Here is a 25,081-nt window from a genome sequence, read left to right as displayed (position 1 = left end):
TGTGAGTGTTGCTCTTCACTTCATGAGATTCGTCATTGTCACATTGTGTGTTTTAAGTATTGTCACGCATTTTTTCTCTAGGCAGTGTAAAAGCTAAGTCTCAAGTCGGTGCACTGCACAACATTGTCACGATTTTGATGCAGTCAGCCAACCACAGCTGTCTTTGCTTTGTGGGAATTGTGAAAATAAAACTCCGCATTATGCTTGCTGCTGGCTTTTGTTTACAACTTGTGGTGTGGTATTTTATTTAATTCTGGCCACAACGAGATGCCGGTTGGGAAGGGACATAATCCATTTAGTGAGAACTCACAGGAGTCCCGAAATTGGCTCATAAAAGTAAGCACACAAAATCTGCAAATAGTCGCTGGGAACATGCGTCGACGCAAAGCATGCAGCGCCTCTTCTGAAGGGTCACACTGTTCTGTATATTTGACATGGCGTGACATTGAGTCGTCCTTGGTCTCGCCTTTGTGTGATCATTCCAGAGACAAAGGCACTGCTTAAACTCCTCAGTTTGTCTTGTCACAAACCACACTACTGAATACACGCTGCATGCCTTGTAAAGAATCAGCTGGAACATTAAGAATTCTTAAACGTTGCGCCTTCACACTTCACTGCTGTCATTGTCATTCTTCATAATGATCATTTCCACATTTTAGATAAAGGACCGTTTCCACCTATATATACAGTGCTTTCAGCCCTTCTAGTAATAGTACTCGTTACGTACACATATTATTAACCAGGCAGACTTAATGACCATAAAACTTAGTTTTGGCGCTCTGGCTGCAGACACCATTGCACCATTTGCACCCAGATAAAAAAAATTAGGTTCCCTGTGCCATGCTGAGTTGGTGGGCTTCATCTCGTTGTGATGCTACATAACGGCAGCAGAAGCTAGTGTGCTAGAATAATTCGGCCATTTAGCGACTGCTGTTCATAAATTGTGTCCACTCGTTAAACTTTTTGCTTTTTGATGGCTTCATTCACATTGCGGCACTTTTGTTAGTCATGTTCTTACATAGTTAGGCAGAAATTGTATTGTACTTCCTCCACACACTGTGCCATTGCTTTCTATATATAAGCACCAAGTGCCTTTACAGTACCCAAATCACCTGAAAATTTTTTTAATGCAGTGTGAGTCGGTGGTTGCACAACACTGTTAACAAACTCAAAATCAGGTCCACTTGTCAGTTGGAGGGATAGAATTGCAAGTCAGTGGGTTCCGAAGCAGTGCAGCAATTGGCAGCTATAGCATATTGTCACGAAGCCTAAGATGACGCAGTTGGCTTGAAGGAAAAGCAAGTTTATTGGAGCGAACTTGTGCTCCCAAAATGCACAAAAATGCTCAAAAAACTAAAAAAATGCACAGGTGGCGAAGCAGCAGTCAACAAAGTGATGTGCGCAGGCGACTGTTTCTCGAGCCGCCGTATTGCCCCCAGAACACTGTAGATTAAAAGAGCCGTGAAGATAAAACACAAGTTTGGTTCATTCAAAAGACGGTCTCGTTAGAATCAGACCGACACCAGTTTTAACGTAAACTTCGCTAAAATAAGCTATATAATTAGAAAAAAAGGGGAATGGCCATGCGACCCACTCGATCATTTCCCGCAACAGAACCTATGATGTCGTACCAGACAGCTCTGCGATTGGCGGAGGCCGGCAAAAGCAAACGCAAATTAGGCTGAGCTTATAAGGTTGCAGAACGAGCTATTTGTGCTTAAATTTAGGGCACATTCTTGAAAGCAATAAGAATGGTGGGACAAAGAGTGGTAGTTACGAAAGCACATGTAAACATAGAAGCACTGATGCGCACTGCTGTTGGTACTGCGCTCACTATGCTTGGTTTAGCTGCACAGCACTGTGGGGTTTGGGGTTGTCTCAGACGACAGTGGCCGATTGACGCAAGCAACGGTGTCTTACGTGATCATATTTGTCGAGCGAGCACTATGTTTCACGAAAGGATTTCCTCCTAGAAAAAAACAAGCAGGTTTAAATACGGTCAAAAACAAACCAAAGGCGCAGATGGCGCCACGTATGGTGGCGCCATCTAGGTTTAGTAACGTAAACGAACGCGCGAGTACCTCGAAACCAGCGCCAACGTACAGGGTGGAGACACCCTTTGAACAGTCCCGTCCCGCTGCAATTGGGTCAACGTGCTCAACGCGTTGTTCTTTCGTTTCCAACGAGACCCAGCAACGCGAAACAAATAAGATGATTCAAACTTCGCCAGTAAACCGCGTTTCGAGTGAGCGAGTGACCCAAAATGGCGGCGCCAGCGTATACGTGTCTCTACCCTGTACGGCGGACGCGTGCGTGAATCAAGGGATCCTGGGCTGCAGAGCGGTACCGTTCCTGTGATGTCATTGCAGACCATGAAAACACACGATTTAGCGGGAAAATGACATTTTTAACTTGAATTGATTAACTTCTCAGTGAATGAAGCATCGCTTCTATCCGGACAAGCGCTGGGGGTACTATAAAACACGAAATCTTTCGAATAAAACAAACTTGTATTTTGTCTTCATGGTTCCTTTAAAGATTATTCTAGGCTGGTGACGTCAGTTCGATACACTCTCCCTATCAAAGGAGATAACACGTGCCGCATAGAGAATGGAACGCGCGCTTCGCTTGGCCCGCGGATAAAAGATAACACAGCCCGGCGCAGCCGGTCGGCAGAAGCATAAACAAACAAACCGAATGCATGGTTCGCGGCGCAACATGTACACTTGTCGGTCGGGGGGAACGGATTGCAATAAGTCAATGGGTTTCGAAGCAGTGCAGCTATTAGCAGTTATAACACATATAAAAGAATAAAAATTGAATTATTCAAGCTTATATAAAGCACATATATAAGTGAATAAAGCATGTCAATAAAGTATGTCATTTTTAACATATCAGTACAACGTGCAATGCCAGTGAAGGCATCAATATAATAGTGCCCACGAATGTATTGAGGACTGTTTATTTTGAACCAAGGCATCCTATCGCTCTATGGCAATAGTAAATATTGCCCTTCTTTTTCTTTTTTTCAAGAGGCAAGCAGTATACAAGAAGCTATTTCTGGCATGCGTGCCCGGTAAGCATGCGGCCGTTTAGCCCTCAAACTACCCTTGTTCTTCGGAGGAATCTAATTCTCTTAATAGTTTTGTCGTCGGGCTTGTTTCTGGACCGATCCCAGCATGTGACCCGACTTCTGATAAATGTTTGCATCGTTAGTTTCGATCCGCTGCACAATGCGCGCGGCGCGGGTGTGCCTGTTTTCTCAGTGCAAAACCTCATGGGCGGCCACGCATGGACACACGCAGGAGATGGGAACCGGGGAACCCCACCGATTGAGCCCCAACAGAAACCACGCCATGAACTACGCTAGCCGCGTCGTCTGCTACGTTCCACGGCCGCCAAAACTAAGTGGCGCTGTCAGAGGGCAAATTAGGCGCCAGTGTTTAGTGTTAAAAAAGGGGGGGGGGGGGGGGGGGCCTCAATCACTTGTTTAAACAAATTAAAGCTTGATACTTGTCAAGTTTCTAATTATTAAAGTATTACTTTCACTGAAAACAATAAAACCTGGTTCACCGTCTGTTTTGTTGTCTTTAGACGTCGCGCGCTATCGTCATAGAGAAAAAAAATAGTATCGTTGGCGCGCGTTTTCTCTTGCAGTTTGGTGCGGGTGAACTTTTGTGAAAGCTGATAAAACGCAGAACGACGCCGTTGTCCAGAAATGTCGTTGACTTAGCCTATGACTGTTAGGGTGCCTCGATGCCAGCGCCCCCTTAAGGGGTTCCTCCATGAACGGTCCGACCACGGCCGCTGGATGAAAGGCGCACTTGCGTGCGCTCTCATCCAGCAGCCGTGGTCCGACGCCGGCGGCATGCTCCATTTTGGGTCACAGTGCTGAACGTTTTTGGAAGCTGCTTCCCGTGTGGCGAAACAGCGTAAACAGGACTTGCAAGATATACCAGGATATACTCCGGTGCAAATGACCAGTTTGTGCGTTTGCTGTGCCTACTAGCAGGTATGACTGGCTGTTGCGTTCCGCTGTGCAGCGGCTCGACAGCGAAGGGGCTGCGTTGTTTTCGTTTCCCGCGAGACCCTGCACGGCGAAAGAAGTGGGAAGCACTAGCCAAACGAGATAAGTGGACGGCTACTGGCAACTCCAAGATCTGCGAGGTAGGTTTAGTTCATTTGGCATTGGTTTGTACCGAGCAAAATTATTTTGCGGCGGCATGGCTTTAAACCATCGCCTCCTGTATTTTTACAATGCCAAACGCATCAGCCCGGACCGGCCAACCAAGCCCTCTCCCTCTACTCCGGCCACTCTCCATCAATCGCCAGCCTTCCCAGTGCTTTAATCACGTGACCGTATCATCTTGGGGCGACGCGTGGTGGAAAACGGCAACCATGCTCTTTTGTTCTGCCACTTCTCATAAGGGGCGCTGCAGTGATCACATTTTTTTTGTATGAATGTCAGATTGCTGTTTCGAACCCCGCCATACCGGCAATACTGCTGTCGTTCGCCAACAGTGGCCGCAGACGCGGTGGATGCGCTTCAGGCCGTTGCAACGTGACGCGGCGCATTCATCGCCTCCGCTTGTTTGTTTTCTGGCCGACCTGTCTCCTTGATAGCAGCCAAGGCTAAAAATGACTGCTGGTAAAGTTGATTTAGGCACCTTGGCGGCTCGGGCTGTCGGCGGCTCACGTTGTCGTCGTCCTACGTCGTCATATTCTCATGTGGTCGCGGTAGTTCATGTACGTGGGAAAAACGCGTCGCAGAACAACACACCGGGACACTCGCTTTTCGTTCGCGCTTCCTTGTTTACACCTATTCTGTGCCGTAGTCGCTGTAGTCTTAAAATTTGCAGTTCTACGTTTCCAATTTCTCTTCTCCACCGTCTTTGTAATGATGTCTGGCGCTGTGTGCTAAGAGAGAGTAATTACAATCTTTGAATACATGTATACAGTGCATCTTCGCCCCTCCCCAGGTTTCGTGTTAGTGGAGATGGCCCGGTCATTTTTTACTCATTAGGGCCAACAAAAAAAGTTATCATAAGGTAAGTCTACTAAGAACCTCTGACGAACTATACAGGGATTCAAAAATAATAATAATAAACAGCGACAAACATCGTGCACGGCAGATTTTATTCGGACTAATATTTAAGTGGTGTGGAATTCAAAAATTTAGAAGAAAGTAATAGATAAGAAAAGCGCTTGACGTTTGTTGGCTCCGCAAAACATGCATGCCTAAATCGCCTAAAATGCAGACGGCAGATGGGCGGGTTTTGTTTTCTGGTTTGTACAAATGACACTATAGCGAAGTCTAACTGAAACTTTTACACGCTATTAATTGTTGTCGCAGAAACGTGTATTGACACAAAGAAAAAGTATTGCGCACATTTTATCACGGTTAAAATTAGTCTATTCGTTTTCACTAAAGCTCTTACTAATGACCGGCGTTGTCAGGCATAATCTCAGATGACCCGCAGACGGAAATTGTTCGCGCAATACTCCAGCAAACAATTCCGCATTACATCATTTTTCTATACCATATATATTTTTTTTGCCTCCAATGTAAATAACCCCCTAGCTCTCGCAGCGTGTTTGCCGCGCATTGCGAATCTTTACAGCCGCTAAAACATTCAACCAGGTCGCGCAGTTTGAAGGAAATGCAAATTGGAACTCTCGCAATATATATGTCCTCGAAGCGAGATTCGTCTCGAGCGTATGCAAAAAAAAAAAGAAATACTTAGTAAATATAACTTCTGTCGGCGAGCATTGATAGCGTCGATATAGCTTTGAAGTTAGTTTACTGCCGTTCGTCTTGGACGCGCAACGCGCACATATAAATCAAACATGTGGTTATTGATGGGTTTGGCGTTTGCATGGTTAAATAAAAGGGTTTTTTTTTAATAAGGCGGGGCATGGACGGCTGCAGGTTTAATGGGAACCATACTTTCGCGAATGTCGTACTTTATCAAAGAATGGGTTTGAGCTAATTGGTACTGCATGATCAGCAACTTCAAGCCCGAAAATTCTCGGACGCAGGACGCTACGGGCAAGGACAGCTCATGTCCTTGTCCGGAATGTCCTACGTAAGAACTTTTTTCCGCTAAAATTGTTAATCGCAATTTATGTTTTTGATAACAACGGCTGCGTGAGTGTCGTTCTTAGCATTTTTACTTTATTACAAAATAAAAATCTTCCCATGCCTACCATTGCTTGCCGAGTGCCACCACAGCCAGGACCGTGTAACACCCTGCATTTCCACAAAAAAATGCACAACTTGCGGAAATAACACCCGTGTTTGTTTTAATTGAGTAGATTGAGATAATTGATCGAACATAATCTCGAAAAAATCCAAAGAAACACAACACAAAAATTTAACAACAGCGAAGTGACGAAAAAAAAATGTGCGCACCCTGCGTGCTGGCACCGTTTAAAAAAGCCGCCTGTACTAAAGAGTTGTTCAGCGCCAAGCAGAAAGCTTTGTCACGGCGCCTAGGCGAACTGAAGCAACCATGGAGGAAAGAATACTCAGGAGAGGCCCCTAGCATCCCATTGCATTGCGAAAAGTGTGGAGGAAGTTATGTCATTTTTCTTGAGCCCATGGACAATGTTGCTTACTTGTTTACAACTGCGGCGGCCAAATTTGGGCAAATAGAACGGACAAATTTTTAAGGCGATTAGTATGTCGCTGCCTCGCTACGCTGGCAAACCAGCGCAGGCGCTACGACAAACGTTTTTAGATTAGGCCAGTTTGAAAACTCCGCCGTCGGAGGCGGCCTTAACTCGTACCCCGGCCGCAGCGGCGCTTACGTCGCGTCGAGATCGGCGGAGCGAGCCGCTGCCGCCGCCGGCGACCTGCCGGGAAAATCCCCTTCGCTCAGCGTTGGCGAGACCCACAATTCGTTCTTTGCTCACTTTGTGTTTCTTCGTTATGAAGTGAAGTGAAATTTATCGCTGCTGAGACGTAGCGCGCGAAGACCGCAGTGCTGTACGACCCCAAACAATGCTCCCTTCGTCTGCGTTCGCCATCCCGCGAGCCTGTTGCCATGACGACGACAAACGCTAGTTTGCCAGGCTTAAGAGCTGAAAAATCGTCCTTCTATCTCAAAAACGAAGGCCGTTTTTCGATTGAAACTTTGGGTGTGGGTTAGAATGGGCAAATTGAAGGCGAAATCAACAGCTTAGAACATGATATCGCACCGAGGAATTAGCGACGAAGCTGTTTTCGCTTCGAAGCGGGAGGGCAGGGCGACGCCATGTTAGTCAAATGAAACCGAAGACAGCAAAGGATGTTGGGATAGAGTGCTGGGCTCCGTGGGCTCAAGTCATGGCGGGAATCGGCTTCACAAATGTGACGTCAGGGCCTCTCCTAACCTTTTCTTTCCTCCATGGAAGCAACCAAGAAGCCGGAGCGAAGTGAACAGGCATCAAAGAGGGGGAGGCCTTGACTGCCACGAATCGTCCGCTCTCGAGTTGACTTGTTGCCCCACTAGCCCGCTCCCGGCCCGGTTTAGGGAGCCTACATAAGCCGCGCCTTCGTCGGCTTATGTAGGCTCCCTAGCCCGGTTCATCCCGCGGCCCCATCTTGTGACGAATCAGCCAACCCGGCGTACCCGGCTCTCCCATTGAGAAGAGGGCGATGCGTTTGGCATTGTAAAAATACAGGAGGCGATGCTTTAAACATATACGAAAGGGGTCAAAATACTTGTCAACACCTGTACGAGCCCGCTGCACGAAACCGCAGACTTTGGTTGTGTTCGGTTGAGTATAAATGACTGTGCAAATTATATTTATTGAACGTCTGTACAGGTAATCTCGAGAACGACATTAAAAGTCCTAAATCATGTTCAGTAAAGCGGCTCGGCGTGTTTTGGACCTCCCCGCCGTGATTTGGAAATTTATTTGGTCTTGTATCCAGTGCCTGTCGTATTTATTTATAAATTATAAAATACGCAATTTTAGGATTACCGTATTTACGCGATTGTAACACGACGACGATTCTAACGCGAAGGGTGACTTTCCAGTACATCCAGAAAGAAATTTTGGTATTTCGGTATTCGATTGTAACGCGAGGGTCGACTTCAGGTAGATAAAATTAGGATACTCGCGTTACAGTCAAGTAAATACGCCACTCCAGCACGCAGCACCAAACGCGGACCCTCGTAACATGCAACATTAGAGAATTTTGGCTGACTTCAGCGCAACTGGAGCCAATGCCGTTCGCGGCCAAGCTGCCCCCCAGATGGAAATAATTTCCAGTCCCGGCTGTGTTATGCAACAGTCTTCCAGCCTGAAATCGTTTCCAGTCTGGTCTGGAGTGAGGTGTCAGCCGGAACTACTGGCTGGAAATTGAAATTTTAAATGCAGAGCATTTCTTTAACTCACAATGTCACCCGTCCGTTGGCGATCGGCGTCCGCAGCCAGCCAGCACGTGCGCCCTTCCCCCGCTCCTCCTCGCTCTCAACAACAGGTGCGGGCGCGCATGCGCGTGCTCCGGCGCTGAAAGAGGCGTTGCAGCAGCAGGTGCAGCGTCTCCTCTCCCTCTACTGCGCGCGCTAAGGCAGCGGCGAAGCGTCGAGCGGCCGATCCCGAGCGTTGAGAACGAGAGGCCGCCGCCAGTCGTCAGCGTCGAGCTGCGGATCCATCGAATCGAGAGCGAGACACGGCTACAGTGAACTAGAATAAACGTCAGCGGCGAGCGGCGGACCCCGCGTTACGAGAACGAGATGCCGCGGTCGGCCTTGTTGACGTAGTCCACGACGTACGCCGCGCACGCGTAGTGGTCGAGGATCATCTGCAGGTCCATGTTGGATTCGAGAACCCTTCCGATCCACGGGTTGAACGCATTCACGCGCTTTTCGGCGGGGGTCCTCGCGTGAAGCACGCACGGACGCGACGCGCCAGCCCGCAGAATCTCCGAGTACTCCTCCCCGGACCGCACGTCGAAGGCGCGCAGGAACTCGTCCAAGCTCGCAAACTCCCCGTGCTCCAACGCCTCGTGCATTTCGTCGTACTTGGCCTTCAAGCGCCGTCGACGCACCCGTACGACAACAACTACAACTACCACCGCCAACTACCACAACCTACGCCACGTGACCACCCCCAATGCTCTGCATTTACTCGTGTCCCTCGCGCGGGGGCATGCTACGGAGGTTTTTAAGTGCGAATGCACTTTATAAGCGACCCCAAACCATCCACCGCCGGCGGCGGCGGCGGCGTCCGCAGTGCTCCTCTACATTTAAAAAAGAAACAGCATCCGGCGCCAGGTTTCGATCCGAGGGCTTTGCGGCCGCAGCGCGACGCTCTACCGACCAAGCCACGGACGCGACGCTGATATCAGTGTTAGTGACGCGCCTTATATCTTTAACGCATTCAAACTACGTCGTCAGCGGCGTGCGTTGGCGACTCAGCGGCGTTATAGCGGCTTGATAACTGCGTGGTGTACACGTGATACTACAAACCCGATGGAAGAGATGGAAGAGAAGGCGGCGAGGCGGTGGGCTGCGGGGGCCGAGCGCAAGCGCCGCAAGCGGGCCGACAACCGTGCATTCGCACTTTCACATTCTCCCCCTCGGGGAAATGCGGGGGAATTTTTTTTTAGGCTTGTCTCCAGCCAGAAATGGCACGTCTACTGGCTGGAAAATGGCCACTTCTAACTGGAAATCACCCTTTTGGTGCAGCTTACCAGCTGGAAATTGCCTTATTCTTGCTGGTTATACAACACTTTCTGGCTGGAAATTGGTTGTTTTCTTGCTGGACAGTGCACCACTTCCCACCCAGAAACGTTTTTTCTTGCTGGATTCTGCCCCACTTTCCAGCGAGAAATCACTTTTTTCATGCTGGATTCATCCCCATTCTCAGCCAGAAATCACGTTTTTTTTTGCCAAGTGTTGCGGTAGCGCACATTACCAAATTTAATTTTTATGTACACCATTCTGACCTAAAGTCATTTCTAGCAGACACCAAAATACTATCAGCATTTCTGAATAAAATAACTCTTCTGTGTGGGCTTTTGTGCCCCAAGCAATAACACAGAGGCCAGATTAAAAATTTAAAACTATATTGTCATGCCATGTATAGCATATTTTTAGCCTTGTCACTTGTAACATCCACAGGGGTTGGAATCTCCGCCTTTTTTGGGTAAATGGTCCTCCCAGTGTTTCAGGCAGCCTATTAAAAATAAGGCATAATGAGAAACTGCGATGTCAAGTGATTTCGTGAGCTTCGAAAAACTGCCAATCAAATCATTTCAGTCTTTTTATGTCACCGAAACTTCTTGGGGCCTGCCTAACTCAGCGCGGTCCAAATGGGATTTCACTTCGCGCCGTAGTGCCGTGTGCTGCCTTAACAGTATAGCGAGCCTGCGCTATGTAAGCACGCTACACGTGCGCGTTGTGCTGCCCAGTTTTCGGCTAAAGAAGAGATTAAATATCAGTGCCTGCCCTCAAAACTGCAGCGCTGACAAAATTAACGGCGTTTCTGGGCGGCTCAGAGTTCGACGGTACCGTCCACGCTATAATATATTAAGTCGGTCCGAGTTCGCCAGTGAATGCGTTGGCTTTTGCTTAGAATCAAATGAAACGTAGACAAGGATACGCCAATATGCCTGCATGATTGGTGATTGCGGTTCAGCGCACTCAACCAAAGAGCTCATGCAAAAAAACGAACTGTAGCAAATGCGTATGCGTCACGCCGAAACCGAAACCGAAACCGAAACCAGTTTATTGAGAACTACTTTGGCGCAGTAACACAAAGCAGTCCCCACCCCCTCCGCGTAGCTTTGTCTCCATTGCCACAGAAGGTTCTCGATGCCACTTTTTGGTCCTTCCACCGGCAGTCTTCTGGGTTGCAAGCCTTGTGTACCACATTCTGCCACATAGACGTTGCAGTACAGATACCAGAAACAAACAGAAGAAAAAGCAATTTATTATAGATTGATTCACCTTGTAACACTGCCTGCACTTCAATTGTTGACAGCCCGCACGGTTCATGCATTAATTATGCCGTGTTTATTAAAATAGATGCCGAGGTCTGAAACACACTAAAACCTTCGACAGCCACTCTCTCACTGTGCACAGGCTACCGGAATATAATAACCGATGACCCTGTCGAAATTTAGCGAGGCCCAATGTACTGTTTTTACGATAGTGCCACACACGGTGCTAAGTTGCTGCAATGCATGTCAAGACTGCGTTAAGGCTATGAGCGAATCTACAAGTTCAAAGATTTAGCAAATCAATACGAATGTGCACTTACCTATATTTGGTAGTATATACTAGTGCATTTGAACGGTACGCAGTCCATTGTTGCAACCAGATCTCTTTCCGGGCATTTCAGTTTGTTATCGACAAGCGACGCGAATAATGCAAAAGCGATCCTGTCAACGTCCCCCACGAACAGCACGAGCACGCACAAAGCCGCTGTAGGGAAAAGAATTGAATACACTGTCAAAAGTTTCGTGCAGATGAGGACGTAAAACGCGCTACAGCCACGTGCGGGCCTCTGCATGTACGCCAGTGCGAGCGGTCGAAATTAGCGAACATGTTTTAAACGTGTGAAATGGCGCCGGGCACAGGCGCATGAAAATGTAGTCCGTGCACAATTAAAACAATTTTGAAGAGGTTGTTGCTTTTTAGTTTGGGATCGCTTATTGCTGAAATGTTTTGCTTACGTTGTAAAGCGATTAGCACTTTTTTATGTTGTTATGCAATTTAAAAGCTCAAAGTGCTAAAACGTTCATTTCCAGGAGCACCTCCGGCTGGGGCTGGAAATATTGTTACGTGGCGGCAGGACACAGATGAGACGAACGATGCGATGGAGTGAAGCGATCTATTCACATTATGTACAGTGCGGCCATGACAGAGCTCGCGCAAGGTTCGCGCGAGGCACTTCGTCGTCGTCGTCGTCATCGTCGTTGGTTCAAGGAGCTGTCAGGCATTGTCCACCTTAGTCCCGTAACATCACCCCCCGGTTCGAGGACGACCGACCCGGTCGTGGCCGAGGCAACGCGAGGATTGCGATGAGGATGAGCGATGCGATGACAAGGTGCAGTGAAGATGTGCCTGCCGCCTCCGATGACGATGATGCACGTGATGATGCCTGGCCCCGCAAAAGCGATGTCTTGAAGACAGAAGCGGACCGTCGGAGGAACTCGAACCACGTCGGACGAGAGGGCTGGGGACGCGGCTTCTGTTCTTTTGGTCTCGGCATGTAGCGGCTCGTCTTCATCGGCTGGTCACGGGCTGGGGTCACGGGGCGGGGGACGTGGTCGAATGCTCGTCGCAGTGGGCTGGGGCTGCCCGACACGGCCGACGTTTCCTCGACGATTCTGCCCGGGCCGAGACGATGCGATGTGGAGGCCAGGATGGGGATGACACCGCACACTCCACCAAAATGTTACGTGGCGGCAGGACACAGATGAGACGAACGATGCGATGGAGTGAAGCGATCTATTCACATTATGTACATTATGCACATACATGTACATATTCACATTATGTACATGTATATGTAGAGAACGGCTGTGGAGAATGTTGAAACTCCAGGGATTAGATGACGAGTTAGTACAGTTCCTTATAGCAATCTATAAAGACAATAGAGTGCACCTTACTTGGGAAGGACAGAAATGCGCCCGGCAGGTCAACATCCATCGGGGACTGAAACAGGGATGCCCTTTGAGCCCAATACTGTTCATGCTTTACATGGCAGGGTTAGAAAAGAAACTGGAAGAAAGTCAAGTAGGGTTTAGCCTAACCCATATGCTGCAAGGCGAAGTGGTACAACAGCATATTCCGGGAATGTTATACGCAGACGACATCGTTCTTTTAGCTGATAACCAAACCGATATGCAGCGGCTAATAAATATTTGCGGCCAGGAAGCCACTGACCTCGGGTTAAATTTCGGTGCAGAAAAATCAGGAATAATGGTTTTCAATGACGCTACCACCGACGTAGTGTCTATCCAGCAAGGCGAATTACCTAGAGTCAAGGAATATAAATATTTGGGAGTGTGGATAAACGAAGGGGATAGCTACTTAAGTACTCACGAGGAGCAACTTAAGGTTAAGGGAAAGCGAAACGCAGCTATAATGAAGCATAGAGCTCTGTGGGGGTATAACAAATATGAAGTAGTAAGAGGAATGTGGAAAGGAGTAATGGTTCCGGGTCTCACGTTTGCGAATGCTGTACTCTGCTTAAAATCAGACGTTCTATCACGCCTTGAAGTAAACCAGAGAACGGTAGGACGTCTGGCCTTAGGCGCGCATGGAAAAACAACTAACGAAGCAGTTCAGGGAGATATGGGCTGGGCGTCGTTTGAAGTTAGAGAAGCTCAGAGTAAAATATGCTTTGAGATGAGGTTGAGGGCAATGGATCAACGAAGGTGGGCAGCTAAGGTTTTTAGGTACCTATACTTGAAAAGCATGGACACGCAGTGGTTAAGAAAGACTAGAAGACTAACGATGAAATACGGAAAGAACAGTGGGGAATCCAAAACAGCCAAGGTAACCAAAAAAGAGGCAAGGCAGATTGAAACGAATAAATGGAGAGAAAAAATGGAAGCCAAAACGTCGTTAGAGATGTACAGGGCTGAGAAGATGAACATCAGAAAGGAAAATTTCTACGATAATTCCCAGGGCAGTGCTTTGCTTTTTGAGGCTAGAGCAGGTTGCCTGCGAACTAAGAGTTTTGTGGGGAAGTATTCACAAAATGATGGGGTATGCGTGGTCTGCGGAAAAGAAACAGAAACTATGCGGCACATCGTGCTAGATTGTGAGGGTATCCATCCAAATCTACACGAAGGGAATATTGGGCTGTCAGAAGCCCTAGGATTTAAAGGTATCACAGAGGAAGTCAACTTCAAGGCTGTCGAGGGGACGAAAAGAAGATTAGAATGCTGGTGGACGAAAAGCAGAGAGGGGAATATTGCCTAGGATAGCTACCACTTGTAACAGAAAAAGAAAAGTATTTTGTGCCTAATAAGCTTTTTGTGCCTGCCCTAAGCAGCGCTAGTATTGAACCAAAAGTGTAAAACATAGGTATATTAGTCTTTTTTGGTAAGATGACATGTCATCACCCCGATACAAAGGGGAAACCAATAGAAATCATCATCATCATCATCATCAGTGCGGCCATGACAGAGCTCGCGCAAGGTTCGCGCGAGGCACTTCGTCGTCGTCGTCGTCATCGTCGTTGGTTCAAGGAGCTGTCAGGCATTGTCCACCTTAGTCCCGTAACAATATCTTTTCCAGCCAGAATCAGGAATTCCACCTCCAGCTAGAAATCTTTCCGGCTGGATCACAAATTTCCCGTGAGAAAAAAAATGCGTTCTGGCTGGAATCAATATTTCTCGCTGGGAAGGTTACGTTTCCAGCGGGAATCTTAAGCGCAGAAAAATACACGGACACAGAAGACAAGGACAATAAAATTCAGTTGGAAGTTCTGATTCAATAAAATTCAGTTGGAAGAAGCGCTTGTCCTTGTCTTCTGTGTCCGTGTATTTTTCTGCGCTTAAGATGAACGTTATGGAATACCAACTAGCCCGAACGCAAGCCCTTCTTCAAGTGATATTCACATAATTTCCAAATCATAATTTCCAGCAAGAATATACAGTCCATTTTCCCCTGGGCAAGCGCGCTACGCATGCACAGTGGTGCTCCCGGTAGTCATCGGAGCGGAGCGCACCGTGAAAAGCGGTCAGCTAAAGCTCGCTATCAGAGAGTTATAGCAGATCGGAAAAACGGTTCCGGTACGGTAATGTCTACCGTCTGGACGCCACCGCGCATGCGTAGAACTGTACCGTAAACAGGAGCGGCTTGGCAGGACGGTACCGAGACGTATTGTGTCAGTCACTCCAAAGCGGACGGCCGCTTTGGCAGAGTTTGGTTGACGTACACTTGGCTCACGCCTAGTCGAGCTACAAAAATGGATTTTAAACGGGAGTCGTTTAAGAACAATAAGGTTGCAGGAAGTGAAATCCCCGCGATTCTGATAGCTCAAGCAGCAAGCGAAACCGGGTCCTGACCCAACTGCCGTGACTTGTGTCGTCGGGCGACGCATATACGATAGCTTCTTTTAGGTCAAATAAAGGCGATCCGGCTACATAACTAGTATTAAAGGATCCATGAAGAAAAAACGCAAGTTTTGTTCATTCGAAAGATTGTCTCGTTAGAACCATACTGACACGACTTTTAACGCAAACTTCGCTCAAATAAGCTACATAATTAGGAAAAAAGGGAATGACCATGCGACCCACTAGCTCATTTCCCGCAAGAACCTATGATGTCATACTAGAATGCTCTGCGATTAGCAGAGGCCGGCAAAAGCAAACGCAAGTTAGGCAGGGCTTAGTTTGCATAGTGAACTATATGCCCGCGAAACATACTGCACATAAGTTCCGAACGAACATGCAAACATTTACGCCAATGCGTATGAAACTACCGCCGGCCGAGCTGTTCATCTCGCCGTCGCGCAGACGAATTTTCGGGTTCGAGGCTCTTCAGGGCCAACGAACCGTTCTAGCACGCACAGCCGCGACCTTGCTTGGTATCTTAATCCCTTGACAGGAAGTTGGCGTCATATCGCCAACCAGCAAAGGTAAAAATAGAAACGAGGGGAGTAAGGAACAGCAAGCAGCGACGAGATAGTGCCGCTCGTCGCAGAAGCTTCGGAATGGCGGTCGTGTTGGCTTGCTGCTGTCGCTACGAGCTCGTTTTCAGTTTACAACCACTGAACACTTCAGTTTGTTCGAGTACTTTACAATGAAATTTCGTTTCTGCATCCTGAAATGCCCATGCAAATCTTCAAGGGAGTGCAACATCCCTGCCCAACGACGAACCTTGGCGAAGCAAGTGGCTACGTTTTGTGAACTTTGCAAATGGAGGAGAAAGGGAGCTAAAGGAAGTACGAGTGTGCTCGCTTCGTTTCCGACGAAATGATTATGGCAGGGACCCTTACGTTAGCTCACTCGTGGGACATGCCACTGCTCGTCGCCGACTTCGTCAAAGCGCCGTCAAAGCGCTCTGACCTTGGAAAAAAAATACCGTACACACCGCACATTGACGCTCGTATCTTTCTGGTCAGAGCAGAGAGCTCGCGCGAACGGCCTTCCGTACACGACCGGCCAACTGGCATAAGCGATACTGCTACTGAAGTTGAACTATTATTAACCGTAATAAAAATACGGCACACACGTACCAGTCTGCATTCGTCCATCGCGAACAGCTGGACCCTCGTCTGTTGTTTGTATCGCGGAATGGTCACTTTCCGGTTCATACGTGTATCCCACAACTCCCGCCGCTCGTGCACTTAGAAGCATTGAGCGTTAAAGGGGTGTGAGGTTGTTAAATGCAAGCCCGAGCTCCTTGGGGAGAGCTTTGTTGTCCGGATCAGGTGATTCCATGACCAGGGCTGCGGGTTTACTAGGTTTTACTAGTATTTTCAAAATGGCTGCCATCTCAGTTTCGGCACGAGTTCCGGTTCCTGTTTGATTCCCGCGTGTGGGTGCTATATGGAGTCGGCATACTAAGTATCTGTTTCATGTACCGGATCATATGACGCCATTGTTCACGTCACGAAATATACAATTTAGCGGGATCTTTAAAAATTTGGCTTAAATTGCCTTACTTCTCTGCGAATAAAGCATCGTTTGCTTCCGGGAAAGCGCTTGGGGTACTATGAAACACCTAATCTTTCGAATAAAACAAACTTTTGTTTTGTCTTCATGGCTCCTTTAACAGCAACATGGGGCCATCTACAAATCGGCGAGTGAGGAACAGACGGTGTCAGTGCGAGAGAATAAAACGAAGCAGCCAGCCGTATGTACTGAGAGCCCAGCTTGACCTGCTGATCTGTTTACATGGAGTAGGGGTAAAATGTCCGCTTCATGTTCACGCAGTCGCTCGTTCGAATCTCCGTAGGGGCGTTGGATATATTTTTTTAATACTGCGTTTAGCGCTTTTGAGAACTGAAAACTAATATTTCAGCACAGGAAACACCACAAACTTGCGAAGAATTGCCAAACGATGTACAACCCAAGTCTCTCCCAGTAACGGTAGCATGTCCGGTAGTTACGGTCTGCTATAACTCTTAAAAAAACTCCCACCTCCCCTCGCGGGAACCCCTGTGTAGATGCGACGCATAGGGGGTTCCGTTGTTGTTTCCGTTAGATTGATTCTCCCATCGCGTGAAACGTGCCGTGAACCCCCTGCCGCGGCTATGACGCAACACAATCCAACACAATCCACTTTAATCCAATCCAAGTCAATCCATGCCATTCCAATTGAATCCAATCCAATGCCCCCCCGAGAGAGAGTGTGTTTGCTATCGGAGAGGAGAGGGGGTGAGCGGCGGAGAGTGCAGCTGGCGCGGCGAGGAGAATGGGGGAGGGGCGGACAACGCTGACGACGACGACGCCGGAGGGACAAGGCGAGTGAATCAGATGCTCTGCATCTAAAACGAGCCTTCCCGGTACGGTCTGATAACGGGTACCACATACTGTACCAGAACCGTTTTTTCAATCTGCTATAACTCTCTACTGTTAAATTGCCGAAATAATAAGCGTGCAGCCGCAGCATTATGAGTCATGAATTATTGAACCTTTCTGTGGACTCGTTTTGCTTTGTTGCGTCCATGGCCACATTCACTTATTTTTTTTATGGTAGTGCTTGTCACCCCCAGCGTATTATAACCGATAGATTATTTGTTAAGCAAGTCAGACAATAGCTCGCCCCTGCCGTTTTATTCTCTTACAAAAAGAAATTCGTTTTCTTTTTTACTTTTCGTGTAGACTATGTTTACATCCTAACACTTGGGCAGTAACTAAAAGGACACAAATGCTTTCAAGACATTATGTAGTCCCACAGAAGTATAACCTGCAATGTTTTTTTTTGTTATCCAAGTTGTAAGCATAAGACATATTTTGTAACTTACCAGGCAGCCTTTATTGAAATGAGAGTATTAAATCAAAGACGCGGTATTCGTGCGCAGATTGTGCTGCGTGCAGCGAGCGAGCTCTCGTGACGGCGTCAGAGTTGTAAATGATAGATTATGAGGTTTACCTCGCCCACACTACACAGTTGACGAGGCGCGCTGTAGTGGAGGGCTCCGGATTAGTTTTTACCACCTGGGGTTTTTTAACATGCGCCGAAATCTCGAATACACAGTCGTTTTTGCTTTTCCGCTCCATCAAAAAAAGTGGCCACTGCGGCCAGGAATCGAACCCGCGTCCATCAGAGCTTGAAATGAAGAGAGACCAATGTTTAATCGAAAGCTGACTGATAATTGCACTTTTAATCATTCCTGGCTATTCCCAAACTGAGAATATTAACAACTTTTAGTGATTCTTGAAGGCAGAGTGCTTGTTCATAGTAGCGGTGGCACTTTTGCATTTGATTGAGGTGGAGGGGGATTTCGTTGCTGCATTTGATTTTGCCATGATTAATCTCAGATTTTTCTAACTTTCAGCTCCACTTTGAACACGACCAATTCGAGAGTGGCCGGCAAGATGGGCGACGCCTCCTCAAGAAGACAGCCATTCCTACTTTGTTTAGTTTTCGACGTAAGTTTTATTTTGCATTAGTGTCACATTGCATAGTACCGGAGGTAATACCCCTGTTACATGGGCACTTTCAATCGCGATTGAGTCAATCCGGATCGAGCTGAATCCGGATCGGGCACTGCTACACGGCAATTTCAATCGCGATCGAACCTGATCATGCTCGAACTCGATCCTGGTTCCCCGAGTGTGATCGATACTTCCTAGCGTGATCGAACAAAAGCGGCGGTACTCTCGCCCCGCTCACTAATGGCACAGAAACTTCAACTAACGCCACAAATTCTATCGAATAACTTTACCCAAATAAGCGTGCGGTAACATTTACATAGTTACGTATACCTACGACCGCGCGAAGTTACCAGACGCCGGCCACAAGTAGAGTTCCTGTATATAGCTCCCGCAGGGAGCTAAGAGTTGCGCGACCCTTTTCCACGCGCCGCCGTGATTGCGACACTCCGGTTATCCATGCCGCGCAGAGAAGCCCCCACTACGGCTGCGCCGCAGCCGCCGACGCGGGCGGCACCGCGCCCCGCCCAGGAACAGCAGCAGCAGAAGCGTGAGGCGCCGCCGACCGAAGCGCCCCCACCGCGCGTCGGCCGCCGTCGGAAGCGTGGCGGCGAGGCTCCTTCACTCGCGACGGGCGGCTTTCCCGCAGCAATCCGGATAACAAAGATGGCGGTCGGTCGCGCAACTCTTAGCTCCCTGCGGGAGCTATATACAGGAACTCTAGCCACAAGTACATTGTTGCGCCATCTGGCGTATGTGAGTGCAACTGGTGCAACTTCTCGGTCACGATTGAAACGTGCCGTGTAGCAGCGGCAGTGCGTCGAGCGCGCTTGATTCGCTTCAATCGCAATTGAAAGCGCCAGTGTGGCAGGGGTGTGTGCAGAGAAAAACCAGTCATTTGCTTTTTGTTTTAATGCAGCACCGCCAAAGCATAGGGAGCGGAACCAGCTAGGCGGGGTTCTGTTCCTGGTTCCTCATACCGGAGAAGGACAAATATCCGATGTCCGAGATGCCGAAATGTTGGAGGGCCTAGCGAATTATGTGACAGGGCCTCAGTGTCGACGAATGAACTGCGCAAGGCCCTTGGCGACTTGGAAAGAAAAAACTTGCAACTGCGAGAAAGTTTGTCCGTGGCAAAGAAAAAGGTACGCCCAGCCAAAATAAAAACTAAGAAACTGGAAGCGGACATGTCTGCACTCACCAAAAACCTGAAGTTTCTGAATGACGAAGCTAAAAAGAAAAGGCTGCACATGGAAACCCGACACCATCAAAAAAGTGCTACAGCTTAAATTTGCCTGTGGATCCACGGGTTATGACATCATCCTTCAGCAAGGATACCCTTTGACATCTCGGCGGACGCCCTGCCGAAGACTGCAGCATGTGGCGTTTAAGCCTGGCGTACTGCATGAAATTTTGAAGTTTTAATGGAAACTAAACTAATGTCTATGAAAGATATTGAAAAAGACTGAAAGCTAGTTCTCGACGAAATGGAAATTTGCCGGGGTGTGGAGCTCGACAGGGGCAATGATACGTTCCTTGGTATGACGACACTGCCTGAGACGGACCAGCCCACCAATCGCGCACTTGTTTTCATGGTGGGCGGCATTAATAGTAGGTGGAAGCAAGTGATTGCGTACCACTACACCGGCGCATACATCGATGGCGATAAGCTCAAGAACTTTGTGTTCCATCTTATCAAGCTCTGCTCAGACATTTCACTTCGGGTGCATTGTGCGACGTGCGACATGGGAAGCTCTAATCGTGCTATGTGGAGGTCGCTTAACTTGTCAAGCTCACGTCACTCCATAACTGTGTGCAGTGTCCCCCACCCTTTTGAGAACCCCAGAAAATTGTTCTTCATGCCGGACCCTGCGCACGTGCTCAAAAACATTAGAGGGCACCTTGTGGAAGGAAACAAAATGGACATTAGTGAAGGCGTCCAATGGAAGTTCAACCTTCCTTGTGATATTTCAATAAAGCTTGTCGAGGCTGTGCTGAGGCTAGACAGTGAGCAGATAAATGTCGCCCCAATTTTGAACAGCTTGCATGTGTCAGACGGACACTTCATGATAATGAAAGTTGAAACTGCAGTTCAACTTTTTCGGGAGTCCCCAGCCGTAATTAGATAATGCATTAATAAGAATGACATGCTTTCAGCTGGGGCAACTGCTTGGTTTTTCGATTTATTTTTAAGTGGTACACACTGATGACAGCTCTTCACCCGGTTGTTGCACTTAGCTTTTTGAACAAAAGCAAGTATAACGACGCTATTGACGCTCTCAAACTTGCAATTCTTGTTGGTGAAAGTCTAGGCATTGGCAAAAAGAAAGCTTGGAAACCGTGCCAGGCTGGTGTGGTAGTGTCCACAAAAGTTGTGTTGGAGTTTTCCTGCCCGCAGAGTGTGGGTATCAGTTTGTTTTGACGGGCAAGTTGGCACAAGATTGTCTGGAGAACTTTTTCTCTATAATAAGAATGTTGTCACCGGTTCCAAGTGCTTACGACCTTGAAAATGCAATCAAAATAGTTTCAGTAAGGCAGTTTCTAAAAGTTCCAAATAACTCTGGTTACGACACTGACGACAGCAGTTTCCTAATAGACTTTTTCTCAGAAGAGATCAAACAAGTACAGGAAGAACAGGAAGCGTCTGGTAGTGACATCGAAGACATTGAGCCACTCTCCAGTGTCGAACGTGATATCGTTGCCCATTTGGCGGGGTTTCTTGTGAAGCCACTGCTATTAGCAGTTAAGGCATGCAGTGCGTGCAAAGAAAAACTCATTGCAGAAGAACCAACTGGCGACCATGTCCTTGTAGAACTGAAAGAGTATGTGCCAGGTGGGAGAAACCTTGTTTACGTAAGTAAACAGGTGCTCGACTTCGTTACCCGCTGTGAAGGTGCCTTCGAAAAGTTCTCAGACGATCATGACATATGCCGCCTAAGAGAACCACAGGAGATGGTGAGGGATGTTATTCAGCGCAGTGTTTCTCCTCCACCTGCAGAGTGCGGAAGCCATTCTAACCTCATGGCAAGGCTCTTGGGATGTTCCATGACCCTCCGACTCCGCATTTTTTTGCGCTGGTTGAGCGAGCCAGAAGACCCAGATAATGGCTACGGCAGCAAAACGGTTGCTAGAGTCGGCTTGCAATAAACTTGTTCAAATGTTTAGCATTTGAAGCGATTGAGACTATAAGCACAGCATGTGTGATGTTTTTCTGGGTAATCATTTTTTGCCCATAGCCCTAGCCACCAAAAGTGCAACGTCTTGTGTCTGTACAAAATGCGTAGTTGGAGTGGTTCAGGCATTTAATTTTTATGATAGTGTACATGTATGTTAGTTGCTGAAGGATAGCAAGAAAATCGCCTAACAAAATCCCAAACGTCTATAGCTAATCGACAGCACTCGTAAAAAAGTAAACAGTAACCTGAAGCTGCAACCGTGTACATCCTGCACCTCCGCAAAAACAAAATTTGCCAAGGCCAAGCAAAATAAAAAAAACGAGTTGAAAGTACATTTCGAAACAAAAGGTCTCTCCTTGTAGGCGATTGCGAACTATAAACGGTGAAAAGTCGCCCAATTAAGGTAGTAAAAGCAATAGGTGGCTGTAAAAAGATCTCAAAATGAAGTTGCAAAATCGTGAAGGTCTATTTCCTCTAGTGCCCTCACGTGAATGGCTAAAAAATAAAAATTACACGACACGCTTTCATAAAAAAAAACCAGGTATCTGAAGCAGCGTAGGCATATTTAGACTTAGTAGACAATTTACAGAATGTGTGTGCAGTTTTTTACCAATTCATAAAATATTGTGGCACTCAATAACAAAAGTACACAGAAACAAAGTGTAATGTAGAAGCCCACCGATCGATTAAAAGGAACTGAAAATTAAGTTGAACCATATTAGACTGGGGCTAATGTATCAATGTGGGAATCGCGGCAGTTCGTTACTGCGAAACTCAAGGGAAGCAGCAGACTTGAGCCTGCTGCGCACGAGGTTGCGGGTTCAATTCCCGGCCGCAGCGGCCGCTTTTCCGATGGAGGCGAAAAGTAAAAACACCCGTCTGTACGAGATTTCGGCGCACGTTAAACATCCCCAGGTTGTCAAAATTAATCCGGAGCCCTCCACTACAGCGCGCCTCATCGCCTGTATAGCGTCAGCGTGTTAAACCCCACAATTAATGAATCATTTTTTATTAAGACTGTGCTTCCTAAACCTATGTGCGTTGCATGTGCAAAAGAAAAAGTGCTTTTACACGCACACACGATTATTAGTGAGCTATCATTAAAACTTCTCGAGTAAGAAGTATTGCAGCGCAAAATGAAGCGCGTGCACTTGCTTTGGCGGCGAACAAATGACCCAAAATGGCGGCGCCACCGTACATGTCTCCACCCTGTACGGTGGACGCATGAATCAAGGCATCCTACCTAACTGTGTGCGGACACCGCGTCGTGTGTTTCGGGGTTTCGGTGCATGTCAAAACGTGCAGGCATCTCGCCAGCTAACGCCTCTCGGTGCCTCATTGGTGCCTCACTGCCACTTCTGGATAGGTCAGTCTGTGTTCGTTTGTCGTGTTGGCCGTGTCTCCAGCATTGCTGTTTGTCCCTGATCTTGTGTCGAGTGGCTCGTGGGCAGTACGACACATTGCCCAATTGGCCGTCCTTGGCGAGATGTGTTCCTCACGACGACTACCCATGGGTCCACCAAAGTTCACTTCCATTAGCACCGGTTTACAGCGTGCTCAGCGACATATATCCTCTGATTGAATCTAGGTCCGTGCTGTGTTTCATTTAGTCGCGCGCTCATTTTCTTCGTGATTTCTCCTCTGGCCACCCTTTCGTTGATATCTAAAGTACCTGAAATGCCGTGTTCCGCGTGGTGCTTATGAACGCACTTGTCTGGCCGCGTTCCCTTTGAGGTTGGCCTACTGCCGTAATACAGATGGTTGTTGTAGAGCTTTGATGGGGGAGAATCCTGTTCAGTCAACTCCCGTTGCACAGCTCTTGGTTGCACTTGCATGATTTTTTAGACAAGCGGGCTGTACCAATAAGTCCACACTTGACGTGAATTAGACGTGCAAAAGGTATTTTCGCATCGGAATAACTGCCCAAGTAGCAATCCAGTTGGCATTGCGAGTGAAAACAACAAGTCCAGGTTTACAGAGATACTTGCTCGTACGATATTGAAAATCAGCTTTGGTTAGCCATCATCTCGGCTATCGTATCGCTTTTTTTGAAAAGAACAAACCACTCATGGGCAGAGATCACGGTGTAAGAATATTCTTACACCGTGGCAGAGATCAATTACAAACTGTTTTCGCTAAGCAGCTTTGTGAATATCCGCCCGGTAACTTTCACCTCGCTGCACATCGAATCGCTGAGAATCGAATCAAATTTTTGCTTAAACAAATCAATGCATCATTTAGCTTCCACGGCTAGATGATGCACTAATATGCGAAAAAATTGACCTGTCTACCACTGTTTTCTACTTTCATTGGAGAGATGTGCAGTTGATAACATTTTACTTTCAATTAAACAACGTCTAATACTCTGCAAAAAGAAATACTTTTTTCGGGATTGAAAAAATAATGTAGCTTATCGTTTAGGAGAGGAGCAGTTTCATTAGCTTTCGCGCTTTGCGAGGACGACGGCCTGTCTTTGTTCGGATGTATTGGTTACCACAAGCAAGGCTGATTTAGGATCACTAGGGGAAAGTAGCACATGTTTATCCCCGGGCGTAGAACAACTCTGGTTCAGTCGTCAAAACTTTTGCAGAGCTCTGAGGGGCAGAAATGGCATAGGGCCAGCCTAAATATGGCAAATATTGGATGCAAAAGTACACTGGCAAGAATTTATGAAGGATCCTTTTTGTCTGTTAAAAGATAAAAAATCCTTTTTGTGGGGATGATAAATGCACAGACAAGTGCGCATTTTGCATTATTTTTGGAGTAAATGTTATATGGAAAAAGTTTTGCCAACTCCAGAACGATCGCAAGCACACGTATAGTTTGTAGACTTTCAATTTCCTTTATTGTATTGAAAAAAAAAGGCGGATATTGCTACTATGTGGTTAGTTTTCAACATGTGATGCCAACGGCAATACAGCGCTGCGCTGGAGCAGAGAAACCGCCGGTGAGCACATCCCTTCGCCCAGTAGCGCACTGTGCGAGCCGCCAGAGAAGCGTGAACCTCACAAAACATGTTCCTCTTCTTCTTCACAGGCTGCTAAAAACTTGTTTCGGCGACTCTCCGCCAGGTGCAAATGTCGTCTGCTTAGAGCTGCTTTGAACGACGGTATAGCGGTCTCCGTGCATACAAGACGTAATATTTTGCCGTGGTGATTTCGCAAGCATAAACTACTTATTTGGATCAAATTTGGGCAAGGAAAAATTTGAGTGCAGTTGACTTTTAAGCTCATGCTTGCACATTAAAAAAGCAGTTCCTAGACTGATGCATCACAATTCTCTGGCTGAAAATTATGGCTCCAGTGTTGAAAGCCGTTGGACAGAGGAAGTTAAAATTGTGAAACAT

The 25,081-nt window shown here is 47.4% G+C and overlaps 1 protein-coding gene across 4 annotated transcripts in view; it reads left to right on the top strand.

The window, feature by feature from the left end:
• Positions 1 to 3,785: 3,785 nt before the first annotated feature.
• The window catches only part of LOC144158197 (uncharacterized), a 29,269-nt gene continuing 7,973 nt past the window's right edge, over positions 3,786 to 25,081 (top strand). For 2 of the 4 annotated variants that reach the window (XM_077688889.1, XM_077688892.1), the window contains exons 1-2: positions 3,787 to 4,167; positions 18,463 to 18,556. In XM_077688889.1, the coding sequence (XP_077545015.1) occupies positions 4,015 to 4,167; positions 18,463 to 18,556 (247 nt within the window). In that variant the 5' untranslated portion in view covers positions 3,787 to 4,014. Of the gene's footprint in view, positions 4,168 to 18,462; positions 18,557 to 25,081 lie in introns of all 4 variants that reach the window. The other 2 variants (XM_077688890.1, XM_077688891.1) reach the window with 2 other exon arrangements.

Source organism: Haemaphysalis longicornis, unplaced genomic scaffold (assembly GCF_048455015.1).
Source record: "Haemaphysalis longicornis isolate Haplotype H1 unplaced genomic scaffold, Haemaphysalis longicornis Haplotype H1 scaffold_10, whole genome shotgun sequence".
Taxonomy (NCBI): domain Eukaryota; kingdom Metazoa; phylum Arthropoda; class Arachnida; order Ixodida; family Ixodidae; genus Haemaphysalis; species Haemaphysalis longicornis.
Note: the sequence above shows the minus strand (reverse complement) of the source record. Positions and strands in the feature narration are given on the sequence as shown.